General features: G+C 34.5%; 2 protein-coding genes across 2 annotated transcripts; both read left to right on the top strand.

Annotated features, from left to right (window-relative positions):
- The first annotated feature begins 9,453 nt into the window (after window positions 1–9,453).
- LOC110738570 (probable serine/threonine-protein kinase At4g35230) lies at window positions 9,454–15,789 on the top strand. Its single transcript, XM_021918970.1, has 9 exons — window positions 9,454–10,166; window positions 10,631–10,766; window positions 11,971–12,104; window positions 12,194–12,299; window positions 13,356–13,441; window positions 14,044–14,232; window positions 14,417–14,581; window positions 14,652–14,765; window positions 15,158–15,789. Exons 1-9 carry the CDS (start codon window positions 9,813–9,815, stop codon window positions 15,407–15,409), a joined length of 1,536 nt encoding a protein of 511 aa, XP_021774662.1. The 5' UTR covers window positions 9,454–9,812; the 3' UTR covers window positions 15,410–15,789.
- Window positions 15,790–17,620: 1,831 nt separating this feature from the next.
- On the top strand, window positions 17,621–18,529 carry LOC110736912. The gene has a single exon (XM_021917253.1). The coding sequence runs from the start codon at window positions 17,621–17,623 to the stop codon at window positions 18,527–18,529; it is 909 nt and encodes a 302-aa protein (XP_021772945.1).
- Window positions 18,530–20,537: the final 2,008 nt, after the last annotated feature.

The raw sequence follows: 20,537 nt of genomic DNA on the forward strand, positions 1-20,537 counted from the left end.
TCTGAGTAAGAGAGATACCAGAATCCAAATAACTAACTTCCAAGCCAAGGAAGTAGTTTAACTTTCCTAAGTCCTTGATAGTGAAAGTTTGGTGTAAATGAATCTTCAAATAATCAATGGCACCCAAATCACTCCCTGTAACAATAATATCATCGACATAAACAACAACCAAAGTGGTGTGAATACCAGATTTTTTGATGAAAAGGCTGCTATCCCATTGAGACTGACAATAACCAAGGAACTTAAGTTCAGTAAGAAGCTTAGCAAACCACTGACGAGAAGCTTGCTTAAGACCATACAAAGATTTTCTGAGCAAGCAAACTTTACCAGCAGGATTAGGAACACCCTCAGGTACTTTCATGTACACCACCTCATCAAGAGTTCCATGCAAAAACGCATTATTGACATCGAGTTGATAAAGATTCCAACCATGAAAAGCAGCAAGAGCAATAATGCATCTGATGGTTGCCATTTTAATCACCGGAGAGAAAGTCTCTGAGTAATCAATTCCAAACTTCTGTGTGTAACCCTTAGCAACAAGACGAGCCTTGTACCTCTCAATACTACCATCAGCTTTAAGCTTGATTTTGAACACCCATTTGCAACCAATGGCTTTTTTATCCTTAGGTAAGTCAACTAAATCCCAAGTGTGATTGGAATCTAAGGCTGCAAGCTCCTTTTGCATAGCCAAAATCCAGTCATTGCTCTGTGAAGCTTCAGCATAAGAAGAAGGTTCAATCATATCATTAAGAGCTGCTATGAAATCCAAGTGAGGAGCAGGAAGAGAACTGAACAGAACCATGTTGCACCAATGTCTCTTAGGAGCAGTGAGTATGTAATCTTTGTGATGTTTGGGAGGATATCTGACTCTATCAGATTTTCTGACAGAAGCAGAACCAGAATCAGGTTCTGAAATGACAGGAAGTGTAGAAATAGAAGGAAGAGAAAGAGAATGAGAAGATGGAGTAGGAGAAGAAGGAATATGTGGAGGTGGGTCATGTAGGATCTAAGATGGTGGAAAATTATCAAAGAAAATATCAGGAAGAGGTGTGTTTAGAGGTAAGACAATTTGTTTTGAAATGAGAGATGGTGAAAGAGAATCAGAAAGAAAAGGGAAATGTTTCTCATAGAATAGAACATCTCTTGAAACTGTGATTTTATTGGTGGTTAGATTAAGTACCCTATAACCTTTTTGAGAGCTAAGATAACCTAAAAAGACACAAGGATCTGACCTGGGTTCAAACTTTGATCTGCCTTGTTTCAAAGTAGAAACGTAACATAAACACCCAAAGACTCTGAGGTAATCCAGCTTAGGAGTGTGACCAAAAAGAATCTCAAAAGGAGACGAAAAGTTGAGACATTGTAATGGCATACGATTATCAAATGTGTGGTTGTGAGAACACTATCACCCCAGAATTTCTTAGGAACTTTAGAATGAAAATACAAAGCTCTAGCAGTCTCTAAGAGATGTTTGTGTTATGCGTTCAACAACACCATTTTGATGTGGTGTGTCAGTGCAGCTAGACTGATGAGAAATGCCATGGGAAATATAAAACTGTTTCATGTCTCCTTCACAAAGCTCAGGAGCATTATCAGTTCTGACAGATTTGATAGTGCAACTAAACTGATTGAAAATCAAGGTAGAAAATTCTCTGAAAACTTTAGAAACATCATATTTATTCTTTAAAAGAAAAACCCAAGTGAATCTTGAGAAGTCATCTACAATAGTAAGGAAGTAAGTACAACCATGATGATTAACTACTCTATGTGGACCCCAAACATCTAGGTGCAACAACTGAAACACACCAGAAGTTTTTATTTGACTATGCCCAAAAGGTAATCTAGGTTGTCTAGCAAAATGACAAATCTGACAAGTACAAGCATCAAGATATGGTTTTATGTTGACCTCTGGTCTAACCTTATTTAGATGCACAAAAGACATATGACCTAGTCTTAAGTGCCATAGTTTGGCAGAATCTAGAGCAGACAGACTAGCTACATTAGCAACAGCTACAGTTGAGTCAAAAAACTTGCAGTCTGGAATAGCAGGAACAAAAGATTGGTCCAAGCAGTAGAGACCATCCACCAGCTTACCAAGCAGCAGTGGCATTCTCAGGGAAGGCCCCTGGAGATAGCATTTATCACAAGAAAAATAAGCCTCACATTGCATATCTTTGCAAAGTTTAGGAACAGAAATCAAATTAAATTGGAAGCCAGGGACATGTAAAACATCCTTAAGAAGAATGTTATGACCAAGAGTGATTGTCCCTTTATGTTTCACAGCAATTTGTTGCCCATCAGGTATAGTGATGTTGTTTAAACCACTAGAAGTAGGAAAATATTCATCAAATAGACTCAAATTATGTGTCATGTGATCAGTTGCTCCACTATCTATAATCCAATGTTGATTATTAAAAGATAATAAACAGAGAGTACCTGAAACAAGAGCTGTAGCACCAGTATTGGCATCTGGAGCATCATCAGTCATATGTTTGTCCAAAAGAGACAAAAGCTTGTTATACTGCTCTGCTGTAATCACAGGACTCTTTTGTTCTGAAACATTTGCTGTTTGATCATCAGAATGAGCTAGAGCAGCAACACTCTTGTTCCTCCAATTATCTCTTGAAGGAAAAGAATTAGGATAGCCATGAACTTTCCAGCATCCGTCATTTGTATGACCAGTGATCTTACAATGATCACAAAAATATGGAGAAGGTCTCCGATTATACTGATTCCAAGGACCTCTAGCACCACTAGATCCAGAATTACCAAATGTAGAATAACCAACAGAATTACCAGTTCTATTGAGACTGTTCTGAGGTGTGATTGCAGTAGAATTATGAATCCTTCTAGAAATATTCTGTTCATAAAATCTTCTTTTATGTGATGCAGCAAGAGCCATTGCATCCTCAGTGTTAGAAGAATGAGTAGAATTATAGACATCTCTGTGTCTTTCATCTTGCATAAGCAATCGATAAGCATGAGAAATAGTAGAAAGAGGATATTGCATCATAATATTAGCCCTGACTTGACTGTATTCTTCCTTCAACTTCATCAGAAATTGAGTTAGTCTTTGGTCTTGCTGTGATTTGAGGATTTTTCTGGTAATGTTGCAGTTGCACTGAGTACATTGACAAGTAGGCACCGGATCATTAGCATCAAATTCATCCCAAAGCATTTGATCCTGGTGTAGAATGTAGAAATATTCTCAGTTTCTTCTTGATGAATCTCAGCAAGTTGTTGCTGAATGGAATAGAGCTGTGCTCCAGATGACTGACCAAAGCGCTCTTCAAGATTAAGCCATATATCTCTAGCAGTGTCAAAGTACAAAATACTCCTAGCAATATGAGTATCAAGGACCTGAATAAACCAGGAAATAAGAGTGCAATTGCACCTCTCCCAGGCTTTGAATAAACTTGAGGTTGCAGCAGGTTTAACAATTGTTCCATCAATGAAACCTAGTTTATTTTTCGCAGATAAACCTATCATAACAGATCTCTTCCAATCATTGTAATCATTTCCATCAAATTTCATCGGAACAAGCTTATATTAAGAATCACTAGGATGAAGATAATATGGTGAAGCAGGATCTGAAGACGGATCAGAATTTTGTGTAGAATTACTAGCCATAATTTGCAGATTCAATATAAACAATATCACAATCGAATCAAAAAATACCTCAACAAATTTCTTCAACAATATCACGTAAACAAGCAAAAAATCCTCAAGAAATATTCCTCAAATTCAATCAATAAATCCTCAAATCAAATGAATCTATATTCTCCAATTTCAACAGAAAAGAACTCCAATAGAAGAGAATAATGCCGAAAAACGAGCAATGAATTACTTACAAACTGAGGTGAGAATTGCAGAAAAAATCAGTCGATCTTTCAACGAAACTTCAATCGAAGAACAAGCGAAAAACAGGATAAAAAAATGCGTTGAAGAAGAATTTCTGAAACAAATTCAGGTATCGTATTGCTCTGATACCATGTTACAAACAGAGAAAATGAGGAACTAAGCAGAGAAAAATGAAAAACAAAGAGAGAGAGAATTTTGGGAATTTTTGATCTTATTTCTGAATAATGATTAATGGGAAGAATACAAGTATTTATAGCATAGATATTTAGAACATAATATCTTAGCTCTAATTATTACATCATAATAGAATTCAGGTTGTTGTAACAACCTGCCAGCTAGTACACTGATCTTTTGGAGGAAGTTTCTGGAACGAGCTTGCTTCTAGAATCTGAGTTGCTAGCACTATATTCAACAGTATGAAACAATGTCATTGTATGTTTCATATTTTTTATCCATATTTCAAAAACACAAATGGTAATAATTAATCTAATATTTAAATAACATAAAGAAAATTAGATTATATGGACATGTGAATGATGCGATAATGATAAGATTAGAGAACAAATTGTCCATAAAATAAAGAGCTAAACGATTGAACTTTCATAATCAAGAGGTTATTTCTCACTCAAAGACAAATGGAAGACGCAACAAAGCCGAAATACGCAAATCCTTTCCATGTTTTCATACTTCGGCCCAATGTTTCATGATGCTGCACCTTGTATGGAAAAATCCCAATAACCAAGGTGCCTTTTATGCCCAATAATTGAGGGGAATAGAGCCTAACACAATCCTATTCAAGATTTCAAATCCAAGCACCATCTAAGGCAGTTTGATATCCTAATACTAATTGGATGATCGACTAGTTTAGGTCGTTAAAGTTTGGTGTTATTCAAAATCTAATATCGAATCCTATTGTCTACATAATTTATTCTTATGGCTCTTTTCACGCACACAAATCCCCCCGTATTCACTTAAGTTGCACAAGGCATTGATTTTTTTTTTTTACCATCCTCATATTAAGTACGAAATATTAACTTATGAATACTGCAATCACATATGTAGTAATGAAGTATAACACATACTTTCTCCATATTATATAACATTGCAATATTTCTTTTGGTTTTCGCTACTTCAATGTATAAATTCATATTGAAATTGTTAAAATTGTTGATTGAAAAATGATATTTTGAAATATACATTGAGCCTGTTGGAAAAAAAAAAAAAACAAAAAACACATCGAGAGTAATTTAGTAACATTTCACGTGATAGCTAGTGTTAGTTATTTGTATATAGATTGATAATAAAATATAATTTAAGTAGCATATATGCATAATGAAGTTAAAAACGCTATGGCATCCATCCCATCACCAGGCAACGATTATCATTATCCCATTGAAAAATTTAAATAAATGGGTGATCATTAAATCTTTATTACGGAGTACCCATTAAGGTGTGGTGTATAATAAATATAATTTAACATCTCATGTTCCTACCAAAGAAATAATAATTAGCTTAGTTGAAAGAAAAAAGTGGGTTGACAAACATAAATCCATCTTCTTAAATCTTAATTATTACATCTTTCATTAGAAAAAAAAGATAGAATTTGGAGTAATTCACTATTAAGATTTAAGATGGTCCAAAGAATTAATTCTTTAACAATATTGTACAAAAAGTACAAAATGGTGGTCCATTAGCCATCTCATATAATCGAGAATGTCAATTTTTGCTTTGTTGTTGTGTTGGAAGACTAATAACCTATTCTCAAATCAACAACTTCTTTGTAATTGTTGTCAATTGAAAAGCACATCTAAATTAAGGATGAGTTTAAACATTGGGTATATACAAGTATTTTGCTGATATTAATATCAAGGCATGAGTAATCGAAAACGACTTACGAGTTATGATGTAATATACGCTTAATTTTTCATGTTAATAAAATGTAACGACACCATGAACAAATGCAAGTAGTATCATAAACGCATTCCCCACTTGGTACCTTTAATTTTAATGAATCTTAATTATCGAATTACTGACTCCTAATCATATCTAACGAATGACATGCTTCGCTTCAAGGCAACAATCATTCACTAACATTTGTCAATTACTCCGTAATGTTTAAATTTAGCATTTGAAATAATTCTGTATGAATACTCTCTTGAAAAGGGTACTTCAAATCTTTTTAACTCAATCAATCTCAAGTTACACTCATTTGACATAAGAGCATATCTCTTTAAAAATTACTTGTCATGCTTTACTTTCTCTTTTTACCATCATTGATTATTGTCACTTTTGCCTTTTGTTCTACTCAAATTAACTTCTTGTCTAACTATTAGTCTGTTAAAGGGGATTATTCCAGCTAAATCTTCTCCAAAAAGGCAATCATATATTCATATTGTATGTGTCGTAGGGGAAGGAAAAATATCGGATGTTTTTAAATAGGGTAATGATATATGTAGTCCTTACGCTATATATAGGCATTAAATATACTTTTTAAAATAGAATTAAGTTGGGAATTCATGATAAAATCACGTGTAAATCGGTGTAATTAATATTACTTTATCCTCGATATTTCTTTTTTTTATCTTCTTATACATAACCCTTAGAGTTATGTTTATCAGATCATTTTCCTTTTAAATAAAATTAAACCCTTATCCTTATAACTTTATAAGTTTAGTAAGTCATGTTTTAAAGAAATGACAATAAATAAAACTATTTCTACATGAAAATTATTGACCAAATTAAGAATTATTTATAGTGGTTAAAATTGTCCTAATGATTAAAAGACACTATTTACAAGAATAAGAAAAACAACAAGATCAAGATAACGAATAATCAAGATATATAGGTTAATAGTGAATTTTTTATTTAATTAAGGCAATAAAAAATCCATGAATGGAGAATATGTTCTTGCTCTTTATTTTGAGTGTAAGAATGTAACATACGCAAAGCAAATAATAATGTACAAGTATACCCTAGCTAGATTAGCTTAGCTATAGCTACAAAAACTAGAGAATCCAATGATGATCACGGAAGATTATTAACAGGTTAAAACCATATTAGCTGTCCACTTTCATTTGCTAATACATGATTTAATTATGCACAACAATATTATTAAAGGTAACCTCATTCATTAAATTAATAAATAATCTTTAATTATAAATTATTTGACTTAATTGCTTTGGATCACCCACTTTTAAGGAGGGGCTTGTATATTGATCTGGGTACCACTATTTTCATGGTTGTGTATAAATTGTGACACGTATTCATATGTTGTGATACCTTCGAATACAACATTTTTATTGTACCGACCAACGCTTTAATTTGTTCTTCACCCTCGTATATATTCTATACTCATGACTCATATGGCTAAAAAGCTATGTTTGCTATTAACTTTTTGAAGAAGAAATAAACTGTTAACCCCACCCAAGTTTTAGTTTATTGATGGAAATAAATGATAATAGTATTTCCTTTTATTTACAACGATTTTGCTAACGAGCGCCCCGGGGCGTTAGATAAGGATAAATTATATTGGTTGAAATGGTATTAAATTAGGAATTCATGACAAAATCACTCGTCGTTCGGTGTAATTAATGTTAATTTTACTCTAATATTTGCATTTTAATTATCTTATCCAACGCCCCGGGGGCGCTCATTAGCTTTTGCCTATTTACAATGTCATGTATATGTTGTTATTGTTACTAAGCTACTTACTAGTGTAAGTAGTGTCGATATTTTTTGTGTTAGCCAAATATTGTACGATTCTTTATTTTGAAGCCGAACTTAAAACTTTTGTTTTTTATAATATATTTTTATCTTTCTAGATTTATTAGCGTAATTTTAAAATGTATCGCTTTTGATGAAATTTTAATCTGTTTTCATGAACACATTCGACTAAGAAATTACAAAGTGAAGAATAACAATCAATTAATAATAATAATGATGATGATATGACAAACAAATAAGATGATTAGATTTGAAAAGTAAGAAGTGAACAAGTGAGTATGAAAACATAGTTCATCGAGGATGAAGACACCATACGAATAAATGGCAACAACCTTGACCTGCGGCAAAGGTAATCTCATCACATCTCTCATCTTTTAAATACGTGTTGTACTTTTTTAAGAAATTCCAAAGACTCTTGTTGAAATCACCCATCTATGGAGTATCATGTTGTTTTCTTTCTTTCTTTATTTTTTATAGTAAAATAAACTCATTTAATTTATACCTCGTATAAACAGTTTAGTAAAATACGTTGATACGTATACGAAAGGTTCTAACCCTATACATTCCGTAATTTGCATATGTATGTTTTTTTTTTGCGAGTAGGATGAGTTGTCTTATCGATTGTAACATCCCACATGTCAACCCAATCGAGTTATTGACTAAGCACTTTAAGAGTAAGGAGAAAAGATAAAGAAAATGTTGATAACTATCCTAAAACTGTCCCTAATAGAGATTGAACTCTTAACTCTCAACTTTGAGCTGGAACACTCATGCTAAACTTTGCTTGGTACATGTACGAGAATTTTCTTAATTACTTAACACCGAGTACTTTTTTTTGAGATAATTTGGGAGCAAAATTTACTTTGTCTCTTCCTAGCTTCAAAAAAATAAATAAATAAAAAATAAAAAATGTCTCTTACTACCGTCCTTGTTATACACGGCAAGTCAACTAATTTGACAAATATAGTATTTCCATTCCTACCAAAAAGGTTTTCTGATGAATTTCTTAGTACCTTGATCCTCAATAATGAAAGTCTCGCCAATGATCATGAATGATGGTCAGCTTAATTGTATACTTAATATGTTTAAATCTCTTATTTACAAGCTAATTTTCTCCGAGTCAATCAACAATGTAATTTTCATAGAGGTATAAGGAAAAAGTAACTATGCTTTAGTGATTTTACTTTTCTTTTTGACAAATTAGTGATTTTACTTGACAAGGGTATTTTGTGTGGATCATAAGTAATTGTATAGAGCTTTTGACTGTAATCCCAAAGAAATTTACATATAATTGGTTACAAAACCCACAACACCAAAAAATTAGAGTGGAAATACAATACAAGTAGCAAAAATTTACTTAGCCATATAAAGTCAAAAACCATACTAAGGGCCTGTTCGGCTGTTCTCATTAGATTATTTTCAATTTAATTCAGTTAATGAGAACATGCCCTAAATCACTTTTCTAATAAGATTGTAGTGATTTGATAACTAAAGGTCTATTCTCTTCAACTTAATTTCAGTTCAGCTCCAATCAATTTAGCTCAGTTCGATTTTTAATTTCCTTCTCTCATAAACAATTCATTTCAGTTTAGAATAGACCCTAACACTAGTTATTGATAAGTAGTTGTATTTCAAAACTTGTATATAACCATATAATGTAGTCGTATGTTGTAATTTTATACGCGCTTGCATACTCATAGAGTGAAGTCATATGACTCGACGTATTACACCGAGGACCAAAGATTGATGCACCAACCAGGGCAACCACTACACAATTACACTTCAAGCACTCAAGTAGTCAAGTACAACAACATTAACTAGCTTTATAATATCAACTCTTTACACTTGTAATTAAATCAAATACACCAATTATACAACAAAATATAAAAGCCCTTACAACAAAATTAAATTAAACACCCACTAGACTTATAAAACAAGAATCTTACAACCAATTCCTATTTTCCCACTTTCCATTCACATTTTTCCTTCACTTTTCTCTTTCTCTCTCCTCCCTCTCCCGTGCCTTTGTGAATATGCACACGGTTGGGCTGAATTGGAAAGACAAACTCCATAATTTTACTTTCTCTCTCCTCTTTTTCTCTCACTGATTGAGCTTGCTCAAAGCTGCCAGCCTACTCAAATGCTTTTCCTCTGACAATCACCTCAAAAAAACCCAATTTTTTTAATAAAGGAAGAAATTTTAGAAACACCCATTAATTAATTTCTTCATGGGGTGCTGTCAATCCTCTGAAATTAAACACCCTTTTAACAGAAATTCTAACCCACCTTTTCACCACCAGCAAACGCCGTCTACGGCTGACGTCGGTGGAGTTGACGGCGGCGCCGGCGGTGGAAGTGGGGTTGTTGTTGGTGGAGGAGGTGGTGGTGGAGTTCCTGCCTTTGCTGAGTTCTCTTTTGCTGACTTAAAAACAGCAACAAATAATTTTAGTACAGAAAATATAGTGTCAGAAAGTGGTGAAAAAGCGCCTAATCTTGTTTATAAAGGCCGTCTCAAGAATCAACACTGGATTGCTGTTAAGAAGTTTACCAAATTAGCTTGGCCTGATCCTAAACAATTTGCGGTCCGTTTTTGATTTGATAATTTATATGGGTTTTGCATAAAGTTTATATCTTTTTTGGGGTACATTGTTATATTGGGTTTATTTGGGCATAATCTTATCTGGGTTTGTTTTTATTCATGAATTTGTTGATTAAATTGTTGATACATTGTTTATTTGGGCAAAATGATTTCAGGTGTTTGGTAATTTTGCTGTTAAAATTGATGATACATTGTTTCTTTTATGTTTCTGGCAAAATGAAGTTGGGTTTTTGTAAGTTATGTTGTTTTTAAGGGTTCAATGCATTTGCTTTTGTTTCCTTTTTGCTGGCTTTTATGCTTTTTTTTTTTAGCATAAAATTGTGATACATTTTTGGGAAAAAGTTTTATCTGGGCATTTTTTAAGGCTTTTAGGTATTTTTGTCTTTTTTTTGGTGGCCTAGTCTAGTGTTTGATACATTGTTTATTTTGTGATTGTTATAATTGTAGGAGGAGGCTTGGGGAGTTGGTAAATTAAGACACCAAAGGCTTGCAAATTTGATTGGATATTGCTGTGATGGTGATGAGAGGTTGCTGGTTGCTGAGTTCATGCCTAATGATACTCTTGCCAAGCATTTATTCCACTGTAATTTGTTCTCCCATTCCTGCTTGTTGCTTCTAACTTATCCTTCCAACCGATTTCCGGCCCCGGATGTCGGTGTAGGGTTCTTGCTCTCTACTTTGATGTGAAGATACATAACTATCTGATCATGTTATTTAGATTTTGCAAATCTTTTTATGTGGGATAAGTCTTATGCAGAAGAGAATATTGGTCTTTGAATGACTTAAATGTTGTGACGGATTTTTATGGGCAAACATGTTTTTTTGCCCATGTTTGTTTCTATTGTGGTAAGGCAGATGCCCCTTGGTGGTCCAAAGCAATGTTGTAAGGAATGGGATTTATGCTCTATCTTGACTCCATGTGATAGGTGTTGATTCATTAAATGATGCTGTGGTTTGTTTCTTCTTTGTTTTTAGCTCACTCATAGTATTTATTGGTTGATCTCTACTTTATGGAGGGTGTACTAACTACATTATATCTTGGTTGCTGTGCTTCCATACTGCATTTATTGTATATCGGGTTTCTGGTTGTCCGGAGTGTAGAAGGTTTGAGCCATATATTTTGAGCAAGTGCTCATTGGAACTTGTTGACTTTGGTCTGTGGTCTATATAGCTTTTTGAGAGTCATTTGCCAGCTTATCAAGTAAAAGTTGAGTTGTTAGCAGATTGGTCTGCTGATGAAGTTCACATTGCTCAATCATGTTTTCTGAAATTGTGAGACTAATTTTTATCATTTTATGGATAATTGGACATTGATTGTACTATCTGCTGCAAGGTAAAGCACGGATAAGGGCCATAATTATTAATGATCAATCTCCTCTTGACTTGAATTAGAGGAATTAGTAAAATTGGTATGTCATATTCTGATGTGACAACTGACAAATGTGATTGCTGGTGAGTGGTGACTGCCTGACTGGGGTATTCTAACATGAGTGTTTACAAAGATTAGAGTTATACATTGCCTTGCTAGTGAGGAAATTGTGCCGAACTTGGTTATGCTTTTTTTTTTTTCAATCTTTCAAGCTCGTGTAAACAACATATTATCAGTAATAATTTCTCGAGTATCAAATATTAAGTGTGACTAAAAAGGTCATTTTTTTTACTGTCATTTAGGTACAGGTTCTTGTTCTTGCTTAGTTATTAATTTGTTGCATTTATAATTCATAATTGGTGATCAACTTTGTTAACATTCCTGTTAGAATTATCTTATGCCTATTTTTGTTTTGCAGGGGAAAACCAGACAATTGAGTGGGCAATGCGACTGAGAGTAGCTCTCAATGTTGCTGAAGCCTTAGATTACTGCAGTTCTGAAGGTCGTCCATTGTACCATGATCTGAATGCTTATAGGGTTCTCTTTGATGAGGTAGGATCATTGAAATCCAAAAAACTTTGATTCCTTTAGTTCTCTATGCATTCACTTAATTTTTTGTGATTTTTTGGTGGCTGTTGTAGAATGGTGATCCTAGACTTTCATGTTTTGGATTGATGAAAAACAGTAGGGACGGAAAAAGTTACAGCACCAATCTTGCCTACACTCCTCCAGAATATCTTAGAAATGGTAATCACTTCTCAGTTCTGGTTAGCCTATTTATTCTGTAAAAAAATTTCTCATCCATCCCAAAGTAGTTTGAGTAGTTCCGACTACTTTCTTGTATATTTAATAGTGTCTTATAGTTATAGTAAATGTTATACTTCGTGTATCTTATGCTCATATTGTTAAGTTGTTCATTTCATTTAGAAAAGAAACTGATATGTAGTATTAGAATTTAACAGGCGTTATGAACTTTTTTACATCTGTATTTGTTGTGTGGCTGCTTTGGATGTTTCTCTCTCTGGTAACCAAAGTTTATAAATGCATCTATAGTTATGACTATTTGACATGAGTAGAAGTGCAGAAGTGGTGTAAAGCTTGGAATTGTTAATCAGCTTGGAAAGGGTTAAGGGTCAATAAGGTCAAAGCATGGGGATATGAGAATATTTTCCAAGTTCTGCTAGGCTATAGAATGATTTAGACATGTTAGCTGAGGACAGATTTTAGGCATTTTGTATTTCATATCGACAGATGTCCTATCTGGGATATGCTATTCTAGAAAAGATAGTCTCGAGACTTCACCCCGTTTAAGCTGGCTAGATCAAGTCATGACTGGGAGCTGCCATGAACCCATAGGCAATTTGTGGCTTTGTGCAATGCTTCTGTATGGCTTTATTTTTAATATGGAAAATATCATGAATTAAGGATGTTCATTACAACACAAGAAAATATTATGGCAAAATTATACTCCATAGGAGTAACACACAATATCTTGGGGAAAATTAAAGGACTCTTAATCTATCTATTGGGACATCATTACTCATGGTTAACCACACACTAGTGAAATACTGGCATGCCTAAGTAGCAAGAACTTTGTGCACGAGATCCGTGCAGTACTGTGCTTGCATTGTACAGTACGTAGTTCTATTACAAAATGATTAGTCTTCAAACCTCATCAAGCTGTATTGAGCAAAACTGCCAATCTCACACCCCCTCTCCTCATATCCTCAAAAAACAAAGTGGTAAGTTTTGGGCTGATATTCTAGCATGCAATACCTCTGACATCCTCTCTTTGTATTTCAGGAAAAGTTACTCCTGAAAGTGTTATTTACAGCTTTGGTACTATTCTTTTGGACTTGTTGAGTGGAAAGCACATACCTCCAAGTCATGTAAGTAAAACTTTGTCTCTTGATTTTACATGACTGCTATATGATTGATCAAGTTTTGTTCATGTTTTTATCCCATTGGTAATGACATAAACATAATTAGTTTATCAATTGTGTAATACCAAAGCTTGCTGTTGCATCCAGCTTTTGCAAGCGTGCATTTCTCCCTCAGAAAAGAATCACCTTGTGTGCGTTCTTTTGTGTTTATTTATTTATTTATTTATTTATTTTTTCCACTTTTATGTAACATATAATTTATAAACATGTCGTAACATGAAGAGTTTTGTAATCATGGCCAACCTCCAATAATATACAAATGGATTCAGTAATGATGAAGTATGAGTTCTTATTCTGGAATTGCAGCTTATTTTAGAGATATTGCCTGCATTAATTTATATTGATAAGATAGTTGATTATAGATGTGGGGAGTTGTGGACTTCTATATTAGTGTATAAAAGCTGGGTTTTCTTCTGGATATGAAGTGATCTGGCTTAATAGCACTATTGTGTTTTCTGGCTGTATATACGTTTTTTTTTTTATATATTTTTCCATACTCATTTTTGGTTGAAGTGGTTATTCTTACTTCATGTGCCTTTTTCATTTAGGCCCTTGACATGATACGTGGCAAAAATATAATCCTATTGATGGATTCCCATTTGGAGGGAAAATTTTCCACTGAAGAAGCCACTGTAGTTGTTGATTTGGCATCTAAATGTTTGCAATATGAACCTCGGGAGAGACCAAACACCAAGGATCTTGTTTCAACACTTGCCCCATTGAATACAAATCCAGAAGTAAGGACCTACTACTCTCTTTTACTGGAGTTTGTCCTGTATATTTCTTTTGCAACATTATCATCATTTGTAAGAAAATTGGGGCTACTTGATTTCTCTCTTTCTCTGCCATATTAGAATGTACATTTTTCATATAATTCATCATGGGCTTCTGCCATTATTAAATGTAATACTTGACATTCAGGTTGCATCACATGTCATGCTTGGGATATCACAGCAAGAAGAAGCACCCTCTACCCCACAGCGACCTCTTTCGGCGATGGGTGAAGCATGCTCTCGGAAGGATCTCACAGCAATCCATCAAATATTGTTTATGACACACTACAGAGATGATGAGGGAACGAATGAGGTACTTGAACTATATATACTTATATTTAAATTGTGTGTTTTTTCCTTTACCTAATTTTCTTTTGGTTCAGCTGTCTTTTCAAGAATGGACACAGCAAATGAGAGATATGCTGGAAGCGAGAAAGCGTGGAGATCATGCTTTTAAGGAAAAAGACTTCAAAACAGCCATTGACTGTTACTCTCAGGTAATGTCATGCTCTTTAAACCATGAAGTTTTCTGTATTATTGACCTACACGTAGGACGAACTAAGCAACTAACTTTCCTGAAACGTATTTCATCTTAAAGCGTAAATTATCTCTTAGACATACTGCCCTAAATTTAAGACTTTCAAGAAAACTTAATTTAGTTGCGACTATCCATTGAAAAAAAAAAATCCTCAGAAGGAGAGAGATAAAGGATATATATAAAGGGAAAATGAAACTTGAAACTATGACTGTTTCCTGCTGGACTGAAAGTCAGTAACTGACCTTCATATTAAATTGGTTCTTTCATTGGCAAAAGCTTGTAAATTTTGGGGTTTTGATGAATCTATCCCTTCTTTTTTTCCCCTTCTGTTCGGGTTCTCCTTTGGGACAGTTTATCGATGTGGGGACTATGGTTTCACCAACTGTATATGCGAGGAGAAGCTTGTGCTACCTCATGAATGACCAAGCAGATGCAGCCCTTAGAGATGCAATGCAAGCACAGTGTGTGCACCCTGATTGGCCAACAGCCTTTTATATGCAGTCAGTTGCCCTTGCTAAACTAGACATGCAGAAGGATGCTCTTGATATGCTAAGCGAAGCATCTGGCCTTGAAGAAAAGAGGCAGAAAGGTGGAAGAAGTTAATCATCCGAAAAAGGGTAGATTGACTCTTCTCTGAACCCGAGTGTCTGTAAAATCTGAGATGGAAACAGAAGATTCTTATTGATGCAAAAATTGCATCATGTTATACTTTCGATTGTATGATTGTGTGGTCATTGTAAGTTATTGGGGGCTGTAAGAGATTGAGAAAAAGAGGGGGAGAAGTAAAAATGAGAATGCAATTTGCAAACAAAGTTGCAAATTATTCTTTCATCGTTCATTTTGATCAATTTGACGTGCCAAATGTGACAACTATTATTAGCAATGCTTGAATAGAGGAATGAAATTAGCATTTCTTCTTTACATATATTGTACAGGCAACTTGTTTGAACATAAAGAGAAATATTGTCAATTTATAAACTGGATGAACCTTGTCGCCTTATCGGTGTGCGAAATTTGCTTTCCATGTCTATTACTGTATCAACCTTCTGCTTCTAATCAACTTCCTGTTTAGGGCCTTAAGTTACCACCATTGTTGAGTTTCCTGTCTATGGTTTTACCAAGTCAAGAATTAGAGGTGGCCATTGGATTGGGCTGGGCTGGGTTGGGTTGGGAGGATTGAAGATGGCCCATGAAGCAATTGATATGGGCTAAACTGGGTGGGCCGGACCCCTTGAGTAATGGACATAAAATGCATGTAAAATACACAAAAGTATATTGGCCTATTCAAAGTGTTCAATGTTATGAATAAAATAGTAATATATATGGCCTAAATTACCATAATACTATATTATGAAAGGGGATATGAGGAGAAAGTGAGAAACCATATAACTGCTGATATTTTTTACTTGTAAAATCCATTTGAAGAACATATAAAAAAAAAAAAGAAAAAAAAAAAAGAAAAACTACCAAACATTAATTTTGCTATGCTAATAACACATATAGCTTTGAAACAAAGTACTCTATAATAAATTATAGAGTGTCATTAAAAGGTACTTTGTAGTAGTTTACTACAAGTACAATAATATAGTTTGGTCATGTTGTATTTGTGTCGTTTTTAAGCTGTTCTCATAATATGACAGAGAAAAGAACAAATCATAAAATGAGGAATTAAAACACATCTTATACTCATGTGGTGTCGAGTTTAAGTTTCTCTCAATAACTTTATCTAATTTTAGAGTGGCGCCTCTAAACCTCAATCTCTTTCCTACATGAGAACATGTTATTTATCCATAACCTCAATCTAACGACCCGAACCTTATTAGTATGACTTATGTAACACTTATGCAGTAGATAAATTGCTTATGTTTTCTATTTGGTATGAGCAATATTTGTGCCTTGGACTTCAGAAAATTAAATGAAAATGTGCTGCTACCATTTCTGATGGTTTGTGTTGCCATTTTGCCAAATATTGGTCCTAGTCAGCCTGTAGTAACTTCAGAAATAAGTTAATAATGTTTTCCTCGTAAAATCAACCAGAAATTACATAAAAGTTAGAGAAAATCACAGTTACATGAACATATGTTCCCCACTCGTGCACTTGCACGTATTATGGATCATGATATAATAAAGCTCAACAAAATCATGTGATGATTCTGATCAACACACACCCTTCTGAATGACTAATCCATCGACCTGGGGTGGAGTAGCCGACATAGCTGTATACATATGTACCATGAATTACAAAATTATATGTGCGGACACCTTGGTAAGTCGTGTCTTAAAAGTAGTAGAGGGGACAAACACGTTATTTGGATACGTGTCTATTGTCGTTTTTGTCAATTACTAGTATACCATAGAAAAATAATTGATAATTGCCACATCAAATTTTGGGTCAGGTCAGTTTCAATTCAAGTCAATAGAGGGTAAATTTCGATATTGGGAAAGGTAATCAGGTATAGATTAGTTTCATCGTGTCTTTTGAGAAGTGAAGGATTTGAGAAAACGGGAAAAACATAGGAGTTGCTGTAAAAATAACATGAATTGGGAGACAAAATTGTTGCTGCAGCAAAGCTTGACAGCTAATTTGGACCTTGGTAACCAAGTAAAGCTAAAGAGTCTTGGAGAAAGACATGCCATAAAATAAGCTGGTTTAAGCATTAAAATCATGTTACCTAAATCAGAAGATTACAAAAAGAAGGGATTCTTTTTGTCTTTTTTACTTCATCTAATCTACACATTTTACAAGCCAAAAACTTCCATGATAATCACCCCATATATATATGTTCGAAACTTGAAAGAGTTCATTGTACAAAGATGGCTAACTCTCCCTCAAATCAACCTATTCGTTCGATTAGTTTGCCATCAAGACCTCACCCACTAGTCCCCCAAATCGACGAACATCTAGCTAGTCTAAGGTCTTTTGAGGTGGTTTCTACCTCGGTGTCTCAATTATCCTCACTAGGCCACAAACTTAACATCCTTAAAGATGTGTATGATTGTTTGGGTGATTTAATTCTTCTCCCACAAAACGAACTTAAACTTAAGCAATACTCGAATGCTAGATGCATCGATGAGTTACTCGATGGATCATTGAGGCTCTTGGATGTGTGTGGCATTGCAAAGGATGCATTGTCACAAGTGAAGGAGCATATGCAAGAAATACAATCTTCTCTTAGAAGAAGATCCAATGCAGAGTTGAGCATTGGCGAGGAAATGGTTAGGTACGTGAATATGAGGAAGAATACTAAGATGATGATAAAGAGATGCTCTAAGGAAGTTAAGGATATGATGAAGAAAAAACCTATCTTTCAAGAAGATTATAAGAATGTTGCAATGGTTGATGTTTTGAGAGAAGTTGAGGGAGCAACAGCTGAGATTTTCGAGTCTTTGTTAGAAGCAATTTCAGGGTCAAAGGCGGTATCTCATAAGAGAAGTGCTAGTTTGTCTAATGTTATGTGCAGGCTGATAAAGTACCAAAATGAGTCATTTAACAAGGAAGAAGAGGTGTCAAGAAATGAATTCGAAGATATCGATTCGACTTTGAGTTCTTTGCTCATTGCTCAGAAGAAGAGGAGTTGTCTCAATGTAGAACAAGCTGAGAATTTGAGAGGAAAGTTTGTGAAGTTAGACTCAGCAATTCAGGATTTGGATGAAGTGTTAGAAGGCTTGTTCAGGTGTCTGGTTAAGACCAGGGCAACCCTCCTAAATCTCAGCTACTATTGAAAGTTGCAAAATCATCAAAAACCACCCAAAAAAACCAAAAACAAGAGAAGTTTACACATTAAAATCTTTGAATTGAAATCACTACCCTGCCTGCCCAGCCTCGATTTTGTCCGGGTTTGAGCAGCCTTTTTCCGGTTTGAAAAACACGCCTCGGGTAATTTTTCCCAGCTTTGGGAACATTTTTTGGCCTGGAATGTTATTTCAGGCTATTTTTGCCCGAGGCACGGTTCAATCAAACCTGATTTTTACAGTATTGATATATTTTGACTTTTGACCCCAAAGTAGTGCTTGGCCAAATGGGTCTAGCCTAAATGGGCTTCTTTTTATCGCGACCTAATTTGGTCTACGATCACCTCTAAAAGAAATGTCATATATGTATAGACTACTAAGTTAGTTTCAATGTTTTTCTTATTGTCATGTTTTTGGTCCGTCAAGATGTATATTGTAATTACTTTTTCCTTTTTGAAGTTATGTATTGTAATTACTTGTATGATTGTATCAATGGCCGTTTTTTTTTAACTCAATTTCAACACTATCATGATAATTACCTTGTTATGAAAAATCCCTCGCTATTAATTATACAAATTTTTGGTTAGTCCAAGATCAAGTCATGTGGTTTTGGGTGTGATAATTTAGGTTTGAGTTAGGAGATTCGGATGAGGTTACTCTTGCCAGGTCTATAACATATCAGCATGTCATGGACTTATTCAAGCAACACACAGAAGCATCTGCCTGCATCATGCTGTCAAATAAATCATAGATAACATGTGCACAAAGATGACCTTACAGGACTTGAAAGTGCTAATCATTCATATCATAATAGTATAATCAATCACTAATTGAAATCCGTTCGTGCGTTTTATTAAAAAAATCAAACTGCCAAGAAAGAAACATCACTGAGTTTTCCCCCTGAAGACAAGTTGTCAGAGCCCTCAGTGTGCAGCCTCATCTTCAGAAATTTTTTAAGCTTAAATTTCCGCGACAATTTCAGCACATCATTATGAGTTAATCAAAGGGAAGCAGATTGGAAGCTGACATGTTAGTTAGTTAGTAAGTGGTGAGAAAAAACAGGACGAAACCATTTGGTTGGATTCAGGTTCTTTAGTAAAGGTATTCATTCTCCCTTAAAAACTCAAGAGCTATTTCTTCTGCAATAACTGAATCCCCAAATCTCATTTATGTTGCTGATCTATTCTATGAACATTATCAGAGCGGCTCACAATATCTAAAGCTGCCTCGATCTTGTCTAGTGGTTCAAGACTTGTACACCAAAATTGGGAAGCACATTTTTAATTAGTGAGTCTTTGCTGCATAGTTTTCTTGTTTACTAATTCCATAATAGTATTACGGATTATCATATTGTATGTACATGTTCGAGTACTATCTTGGCCTTTCTTTTCTGTAATGCAGCATTAACACACCTTGATTAACTAAAAACTTGAATAATTTAGTAAATGTAACACGAGGAAAGGATGCTTGTAATCTATCAAGCTTTTAAACAAATATTAAAACAGTAGATTGCTTACAAAATTTGACAGTTGGTCAGATTATGAAACTACATGTTTCTTTCCAGTAGAGATCAGATTGTTATATTATAATATGAAGTGAAGCTGGTAGGAACAAGCGCGCAGCTCAACAAGACAATTAACAAGTGTTGGTGATGTAATTCCACTCGTGTGCAGCGCACAAATTGGATCATGCCGGAAATCCTACATACATAACCTTGAGTCCTTGGGTTTTTATTCAAGAATATGACCATTCATCCTACTGCTTAGTTGCCAAGTTTGATAGGAGAGGACAATCTGAAAACACGGCATGGAACCATGCAAGAAAGCCCTCAATAGAAAAAAGAAATCGCGGTACCTCTCACTTAATATGAGATTCCTCCTGTCTCCTCATACTTAGATATATAAAGACACGATTGGGAGAGAAGACACCAAACCAAGACTTAGCTTGCAATTGAGCTCTTAACCTTTGCTCCCCCAAAAGGTCCAAAAAACAATTTGAA

The sequence above is a fragment of the Chenopodium quinoa genome, unplaced genomic scaffold, assembly GCF_001683475.1.
Source record: "Chenopodium quinoa cultivar QQ74 unplaced genomic scaffold, ASM168347v1, whole genome shotgun sequence".
NCBI classification, from domain to species: domain Eukaryota; kingdom Viridiplantae; phylum Streptophyta; class Magnoliopsida; order Caryophyllales; family Amaranthaceae; genus Chenopodium; species Chenopodium quinoa.